Source organism: Megalobrama amblycephala, linkage group LG16 (assembly GCF_018812025.1).
Source record: "Megalobrama amblycephala isolate DHTTF-2021 linkage group LG16, ASM1881202v1, whole genome shotgun sequence".
Classification (NCBI taxonomy): Eukaryota; Metazoa; Chordata; class Actinopteri; order Cypriniformes; family Xenocyprididae; genus Megalobrama; species Megalobrama amblycephala.
The window spans coordinates 36275330-36284957 of record NC_063059.1 but is presented as its reverse complement, the minus strand read 5'-3'; the positions used below and the strand labels follow the sequence as shown (position 1 = coordinate 36284957).

At 36.0% G+C, this 9628-nt stretch overlaps 1 protein-coding gene across 11 annotated transcripts in view; it reads left to right on the top strand.

The window, feature by feature from the left end:
* The window catches only part of tenm4 (teneurin transmembrane protein 4), a 261307-nt gene that overhangs the window by 73824 nt on the left and 177855 nt on the right, over window positions 1–9628 (top strand). For all 11 annotated transcript variants that reach the window (XM_048160290.1, XM_048160292.1, XM_048160289.1 and 8 more), the window contains exon 3: window positions 1931–2203. In XM_048160290.1, coding sequence (XP_048016247.1) covers window positions 1931–2203 — 273 coding nt within the window. The remainder of the gene's footprint in view (window positions 1–1930; window positions 2204–9628) is intronic.

Genomic DNA, 9628 nt, shown 5'->3' with positions numbered 1-9628 from the left:
TATTAAAACTTTTAATGACAAGAATGCAATTAAATGGTAATAATTCCTGATACATGACCTGTGTGCTTATTATTTTCTTTTGATGTGTGAAATATTGCATCCTTGATCATTTTACTTGCCCACTTCAAATTAAAGCACATATCTATTACACATACTTGTTAATATGAGACAAACTATCACACACTTTGGGGGAGCTCATCTCACAGCCTCCAGATCTGCAGCACATCTTTCAGATATGCTTCAGAGAGTGATCGTATTCAAGCAATTAAGAGAGACTGCGGTGACGATTTGATCCGTCGCTAATATATTCCAGCCGTTTTGAAAAAGCAGTATCTAAAACCGGAGAGATAACAGGAAAGCCAAATGCGGTGTTGTAGCTTTGCCATTAGCGTGCTGGGACTTTAATGAGAGGGGGGTGTCGTGAATGCTGATTCGCTGATGTCTTTTATGACCTTCTAATGTGTCCAGTTGATGGTGACCTGAAAAAAATATCCACTTCCCCTCCATGAATACTAAATGCATTGTTGCTCTCAGGCACGCTAACTATTATTACACTCACTCTCAGGCATAAATCTGTAATTTGCTGTTAGCTTTGTCTAAACGGCTTCCTTTTTCTCGTACCTTTGGCCTCCACCAGTCATGAGCACACTCTGAATGTGATGTTTATTGAGGTTGTGGGTTTGAGTGTTCCGTTTTGAATAAAATTTTCATTAGGTTTTCCAATTTGATTAAATATCAGCTAGTTTCATATATTGCATATTTCTGTACTTCAGTTTTGGTGCGAACACTTGCAACCAAACACATAGCCTTTCATAGTTACCTTTCAAAGTGGCACTTCAGTGCTGTGTTGACAATGACGCTATGGGCGTTCCCCATGGTATCATTGTCGACGCAGTGTCTCGTTCCCCTTCTCAGGGAACCAGGGTTACATACATAACCGGAGACGTTTTTGATAGTGTGCGCTAACACAAACGGCCGACACATGCGTACTATAAAGCGTCATTCATGTTCTTTCAGCTTTCTGTTCGTGAACACAGTGAATTTGCGAGACCAGTTTGAATCTGTTGCGAAATCTGTGTGTGGAATTTTAACGAAATTCACACAAGCTTCATGCATTCTTTTGTTATCAACACTTGAATGTGGGTAAGTTTCATAAAAAAGCAACATTTTAAACAAAAAGCTGTGAAAATCAAATTTTTTTCTTCTTCAAAGACTAGAATGTGCATAAGCAATGCTTTTATTGCTTGTTTCTGCTTTTTTTTGATCCAGATATTCTTTACTCTTTCAGAAGATGAGTAATGGCGCCCCCTACCGTATAACAGTGAAATCACGGAAAGACGGAAAATTACATCAATGGCGGGGAAGCATTGTCTCATAAATTACAAAAAAAAAAAAAAAAAAAACAGTGGTGGGAAAGAGAAATGTAGTTTAAAAAACAACTTTTCACTTTGAATCTTGTTTGTTATGCTGCGTTCTGTTTACTTTGGATGTCAGAGGCGTTCCAGTTTAAAGTTCCTACTAAGAACTTGGAATTTCACAGCACTCAAGCTCTGGAAGTAAACATCACTTTCATTTATTACATATACTAGTATGGTAATATTTTGCAATAAATTTAAATTATATTGTTTTTATACTTGTAATTAATAATTGTTAGTTAATAATTTACTTTACTGTCTTTTTAATAATATTACTGTTGCTGCTACTACTACTTAATAATTATTATTATTATTATTAGACATTTCTATCATCAATTAACAATCTTGGAGCTCATGGTAGGTTTTTCTAGAAATATTTTTACGTTATTGCTTAAAAAAATCATGATATGAGATGGAGAAAATCCATGCTTCCAGACCCCTACCGTTGCAGTCTGTTCTTGTATGCATAACACAGATTGTATTTTCTCTCATTGTGTTCTTGTGTGTTGTTTCAGGGGCGGAGTTCTCTCTCAGAGACATGGCCTTCGGAGATCCCGTGCCGCCCCATATGGTAGCATATCGGACAGAAATGGGCCTTCCCCACCGCGACTACTCCGTGAGCGTGGGATCAGACGCTGACACAGAAACGGATGGCATCGTGTCCCCCGAGCATGCTGTCCGACTCTGGGGCCGTAGCAACACCAAATCTGGCCGCAGCTCCTGCCTTTCCAGCAGAGCCAACTCGAACCTCACCCTTACTGACACAGAGCATGAAAATACAGAAAACGGTGAGTTCAAATGTGTGTACGGTCTCTTCACAGCTCGGCTGAGAGCAGGATTAGGTCACCAGGCACAGAGGGACGGCTCCAGTTTAGCTCCACGTCAGTTCAGATTGAATGTGTGATATGGAAATGATTTGTGGTTTGTAGAGGTGGATTTTGTGACATTCTAGTTTGGTTTTTGAAATGCTTGTGCTTTAAAGCTAAACTAAGAGCAATGGTATTTTTCCCCCTACACATTTGGATCAAAACAATATCAGTATTAAAAGCAAAACCATTGATGTAAATGAAATATTTCCTTTTTTAAACTTTGATTTTAGATATTTTTGTAGATTAAATAACTTTAAAATCAAATGCTGGATTCAAACTCAGGTTGCCTGCAAAAGAGACTCATGTCGGAGTGCGTGCACTTTCTGCAAGGCCATGACTTTGACAATTCTAATAATTTTCATTTCATTATCTGGTGACCTTTCTTACACAAATTTGGATTTAATTCAGTACTCTGTTATATTTACAAATGGATTATGTGTGCTGTTTCTGCTCTGAATAGATTAATTTATAATTAATACAGTAATTCTAGTATGAAGCTTGGAAGTCTCTGCTGCATTCTACATCATATATATATTAAATATATAAGTATTTGTAAGCAATAAGGTACAAGAGGCTGTGCTATATTGTGAATAAGTCATGGCTGAAGGGCGTTGTTAGGCACGACACGAAGCGGAGTGCCTGCAACTCCTTCAGCCATAACTTATTCACGATAAAACACTAGCCTCGAGTACCTTATTGCATTCATAATACGGTTACCACACAATACAAATATTAAAGCCAAAAATATGTATCAATGCAACTTGCATGAAGTAAACTTTCACTAAAGCCTTCCTTCCGCCAGAAAAAATAGTCCCTGACCGTGAACAGCAACAGAAGTTACATTATTACGCCATTAGATGGTGGCAAAGACTGTCTTTATGAGTGCATCAGTAGCGAAAACTTTCACATTGAAAAGACTGAATTGTTGTGAACACAGAACAAGACACAACTGAAGGAACAAGATGCAAATGCTTCAACTTGCACTGTCAGTCATGGGAAAACCCCTTAACTGTTAAAAGGACAGGATAATACATCAGACATTTCAACATATTTTTTAATTTTGAACATAGTACTGACCTGAAGGAAAATGCTAAATCTGAATGCAGGTAATACACTCGCTCACTCAATCTCTTTCTCACAATACTCTCCTACATAATACAGTGCAGCTTCAATGAACAATATTAATTGAGAACATACAGTTTACGTTGCTAAGAGTGGTTGCTAAGGGTGTTGTCGTGATACACAGAACCGTTGGGTGAAGCTGTCATAGCCGTGTTTTATCGTGATTTTTTTTTTTTTTTTCCATAAATCATTACTATTGGTCACCCTTTACCTCTGTCTGTGGGTTTTGCAAATATTTAACCAATGAAAAATATTAAAAAGAGCTTGTGACTAAACCCCATTGGATCCTCAAGCTGTCAGTCAAACCTCTTAACTCCACCCTCCTCCATCTTGAATGAAGTGCGGCACATATTTTGGAACATCTCTGCTTGTTTGCAATGCAAGGCTAAATAAAGAACTGGTTCTTTGGATTAGTATAGCATTTTCTCTACTCAAGAAAAACTTTATATACAAAGTCTAATGTTTTATGTATTTGAGGAGCGGAGAAGAGTGTTTTAGTCTAGCATTTGTCATCGAGTCATAGCCAATACTGTCATAAATAGCCTGTGTGTAGCACTTCATCTTTTAATAAAATGAGATTTTGGTCACATGACAGATAAAACTGAGCACCCACATAGCTACAATGAACTTTATAACCTGCAAGTTGATGAAAACGTAATGCAATGCACTTACTGCCTCCGAAGTGGCTGTTTTAATGATGGACAAAGTCCAAAATTCTCAGAAATTTTGCTGGTCAGAAATCCATTTGAGCTTGATTTTGGTAAAATGTTTATAATATAATGACACATGCCAAGTGTTTGACCATATATAAACCCACAATATCAACTTTGACAATACAGTGAGTGTTTATTTATTTAGGAAATACAGTGTTTTTCTGTTTCCAGAAAAGTAGCATTTTTGGATTATGAATAAATTATTTTTTTCTTTATTTATTCATGCACTGTAGTTACTTAACCAAGCATTTGCATAAGTGGATGTTTATGAATTATCCTTATGGTAACTGCAATAAAACCCATGTATTTTGCATTGTTCATTAATAATCTCCAAGGCATGTCTATACGTCGGAGCTAGTAGAAGTCAGATGCTCTGTGATGAGATTAGAGGCCTAAACAGAGCAGGCAGCCATCCTGAATCCATCCTCCTCAAGCTTGGTGCTTCCAAATGGTCCCCAAGGGCCCAATGAGTGTCTTTGCTCGCATAGAAGGTCACATTGTACCGAGACAGTGTCACAGTGAAACTTGTCAAGAGCAGGGCCTGATTACGCAAGAGGAACGACCCAGAGAAATGCAGGAATATATGGGAAATCTCAGCATGAAATATGAAATATGAACTTCCTATCGGAAATATAAATGTTAGCTGTTTATTTCATGCATTAAGGACTTAAACATTTATTAAACCAGATAAGCATCTCTTAAAGTTGAAAAATACAATTAACCTTTTGGAAAACTGCAGTTAAATGATATTTCACGAATGGCCTTTGAGTTGTGCTGACTAACAGACTTCAGAGGAATTTGTAAAAAAACAAAAAAACAAACAAAAAAAACACATCAGCATATATATAGCCACTGTTTTTAATGGAAGGTCAGTAAACGTGTAGTAAATTATATATTTTTTGTAGTATATTACATATTTGCTAACATTTAAACTGCGATAATTGAATAGTACAGAGTGATATTTTTTTTTTTTTTCATATATATATATATATATATATATATATATATATATATATATATATATATTTCAAGCATAACTGTTACTATTACCATTAAATTTTTGTATGTAAATTTTTCTGTTCGTTTTCTGTTGTTTGTTTTTTGAGGAAAGGCGTGCATTTACTTTGCCGCAAAAATTGGAATATCACATAAGACATTTGCGAATAAAGTAGCCTTTCCATCACACGTGTTTAAGAGAAAAAAAAAATAGTCACTTCCTGGGAATTTAGAGCAAAATATCTGTAATAAAAATGGATGTTGCTGCAATCGGGGAAACCGCTGTGGCTTTATTTAAATCATTCTGATGACAGACTTTGGCTCAGGCATTTTCAGAATGACCAAACCAACATTTGAGATGCTGCGCAATACGATTGGTCCGCTGGTTAGGCCAGTTATCCAATCACATAAGCTGAGGCAAAGCCATCGAGGGATTTATTCAGTAAATGACTTTTCGTTGTAGTTAATGTGCATGTCTTCTTATCAGATAAAAATGTATTCACCTCAACAGAACGTTTTTAATGCACGTTTTTAGAATTTATGCGCATATTGGCATTCCATCCAGCGTTTTTTGTTGTTGTTTATGTGATATCCCAAAATGCACATAAAAATAAGTGGATGGAAACATAGTTACTGAGACTTGAGGCTCTTTTGACCACCTGGCAATGTTCTTTAGTGTCTGGACCTTAACCATTTAGCGGATATCCTCCTCCGTAGCTACATCACGAGCCTTTCTTTAAGGTTTTTACTATTTAAGCACTCGAGTTTGGCACTCTTTATATCCGCAGCCTAGTTAAGTCTTAATCACGCTCTCGTTTACAATTTACCTTATGCATATTCACTGCCAAACTCTGATAGTGCCTCTAACAGCCTTTAGAAATCACACATCAAGGACCCGGCAGCGAAATACTAATTGCCTTTTGCTCCACAGTCTCCCTGAAAGCCTACAAATAGTCTGTTTGTACCGAAGCCTGCGTCATTTTAGCTATTAGATTCTTATTTAAAACGACAGAGGTGTTCCTTTGTGTTGCATCGCATTTTATGCATAGACATCAGTGATGGACTTAAAAAGAAAATGGAATATGTCTGTCTGAACGTCGTGAAACGCTGAGGTGAAGCCAACCCAAATGTGCGTTAAACTGGATTTGATGACTGTGAAAAGAAAATGCCCTCTGTGTATATCTTTATTCGCAGCTTTAGGCGTCTGTTTGACTGTTGTAAAGCAGACATAATTCAAAATTGCTTTTTATTCTGTTCATCCAAGCAGAAACGTCAGTTGCGTTTACTGTTTTTTGAGGTAATGTGTGGTAATGTTCATTTTAAATGGCAAGTTAACTGAAATCTATTTGAGTTATCCAACTTACTTGTGTTTTATCACTTTAAATTTATGCTAACACTAATTAAAATGTAAGTTTTAAGGTTTTTGGATATGTAATATGATAATATTCAGTGTTATTGTAGTATTATTTGGTATTTATTCATAATATTTTTTCATGCTTTCATTTTAAGTTTTTGTTTTGGTAACTGTGTGTGCTTTTGCCATTTTTTTTTTTTTTTTAAATAGTTCTATTTAACTGTAATTTATTTTTACTTTGTTTTTAGTTTTAGTCATTTTAACACCTTAAATCTTGAATTTCTTTCTTCTGCTGAACACAAAAGAGGATATTTTGAAGAATATGAGTAACCAAATGTTGTAACTGTTCAATATTCAGTTACCCTCAGATACAACATTAAAATACTTTTATGTAAGAGATTTCGCCATTTGTTAAGTCATTGTAAAGCATTAGTTCAGATTGAGATTCAATTAAGTAAATAAATAAATAATGCTTTCCTTATTTCACGTTGCCATTGCTTTTAGAGCTCATTGGATTAAAAAAAAATATCAGAGGAACGTCTTGGTACATAAAGAGAATTTCAGAATCACTCAGATTCATTTAGCAATTAGCTTTCATTTTCCGCTGTTAAACATGGTGTTGTTTATCTCGGCAACGGTACGTTCATTAGATATAGCATAATCCATTGTCATGTAGCACAGATCTTAGGCAAATAGATTGTGGAATTGTGTGTGTTTGTACAACCTGCTTAGACTGACCCTCATGTCTGAGCAGCTTTCCTTAGGCGCTAACAGTCAGGCCCATTGCTGAGTCATTTTGATCGAGCATAGGGTGATCTTTTAGCAGCAAGCCGAGCCTTGTTTTAGACATACAGTAAGGGCTGCTCGGGGCAATGTGCTACTGTATCGAAGCCCACATACCCTTCACAGGCTGAGGTTTATGGGTGTTTGCAAGTGCTACAAGCAATGGACCTCACAACTCTCTGTTTGCCGTAAAGCAGAATACTGGTCTTTTCAAGCATTGTCATTTTAATTCAACTCAAAAATTCACATTTTTAAAGCATTAGTTAAGCCAAATTGTACCCTTATGATATTCCAAGCCTGTATGGCTTTCTTTTTTTGCATGAAACACAAAAAGAGATATTTTGAAGAATGTGCTGGTTGCTCTTTTCCATGCAATTACACTGAATAGAGCTTCAAAAAAACACACCAATGTGCAGTTTCGCGTTTATCAAACTATTTCATAAATCTACATAAATCTATTTATGTTCAGTGTGTCATTCGGTTCGACATGGGCGACAGGGAAAGCTGAGGTTGCATTGATCAGCAGGATATTTTCAGCAACGGCCACATCACATGGTAACATAATACGTGGCGTTCAAAGTTCGGGTCGTTAGTGTAAATCGAATGCAAATAAATGGACGTTCACCAGCTCAAAATGGCTGTGATAGTCATATCTAAACTTGTTTACAATCTTGGGCTGATCTTAATGACATACTCAATTGATTTCTTTAATGGCTCATTTTTGAAGGTGATGTGGTGGCGTAGTGGTTAAATATCTGTGATAGAAATCTGAAAATTAACATTTCAACTCCTGGAAAGGGTGGTTTGCTTAAAGGAGAAATGACCGGGATTTGATAACACTGATGTGCCAGGAGCAAAGCCCTTGACCTCTTTTTGCTCCACACCCTTCTCCTTTTAATAAAAACTTAAATATTCTGCTTTGGCTGAGAGACTATCTTGCTAAAAGACCAGTAACACTTAGGGTAGGAGGATATAGTTAAGTTGTTGTTATTATAATAATGTATTCTTATTCTTAATATTTACCTCTGAATGTCATAATGATGTTATTAATATAAAAAAAAATAGAATTTTGACACAAACAATATTTAAATGGTTAATGTTTATTTCACTTTGTTTTGATTATCAAGTTTTAAACAGAGTAATCCATATTTTTATAATGGATTTTCATATTTTATGTATTTTAGGGATTTTCATATATACTCTCCAAGGCTGAATTTATTTGATTGATCATACAGTAAATGCTATATCACTTGACTCTTAAATTTTGAATGTTTGTTTAAAAAAAAATCCAGTTAGTCGAATATCTATATCTATGTAATATCTAATATAGTATATATTACTAAGATATATATATATATATATTACTAGAATATTCCATGCTTAGTTTCCCCCAGAATTGTCATTACAGACCAATTGTCTATTGAGACCAATAGACACTATCCACCATCATGTTAATAGACCACCATCATGTTAAAAAAAAAAAAAAAGACCACCATCATGTTAAAAAAAAAAAAAAAAGTCATGATAATAAACGTTTAAAAGACACAAAATGTACTGTGAGGTGAAAAATGAACAATGGCATGATTTTCGTAGAGGCAGTAACGTATTTTTTAATGCATGATTAAGCTGGTACTATCCATCAGCACTTTTCCCTGGGACCCATATAACTGATAATATTCCCATGTGATCATGAGTAAATGCCTGTTACGGGGCTCGGCTCACATGTTGAGCTATTGGGAAATAGAATCTGAACCCTGGGAGTGTTGGATTAGCGTTTCCGCCTTTGTTTCTTGCTTTGCGTGTCTTCTTGCAGTTGTTTGTGTATCCTAAATTGACAGTTGTACTTTGAAAACGGCAGCACGAACTTGAAGGGCTTCTGATTTTGGGATCAGAAGATCCCAAAAGAAGTTTGATGTACACACACGGCACAATCTACAATCGCTCTCCCTTATTTTTGTTTGAAGCAGGGAAGCTATAATTGGTTAATTTGACTGAAACTGCCTCTGCATTGGTTCTTTACAGAGGCTGTATAAGATGTCACTTCTGAGGTTTAGAACTCGCCGGAAACTTTGAACTGCTTTTGAACTGCTGAAAGATTGAGGTTAAGAGGGGCTCATGGGGAATGATCAGTGTTGCTGTAATTGGGGATGTTGACAATGAGACAAATGTGCTACTATATAGCCTCACTGTAACTTTCAGATCAGCAGACAAGCAGTTAAAGTTACTTCTGTATCTTCATGGGATAAGAGTTTTGGACTTTCATTTTGGGCATTTAATGATGAAATCTGTCTCATTTCGAAAAAATATGCTCAGCTTCAATCTGGCTAATAGTGTGTATGCTGCTCCATTGGGCATCTGTCACAGACTTGATAATTA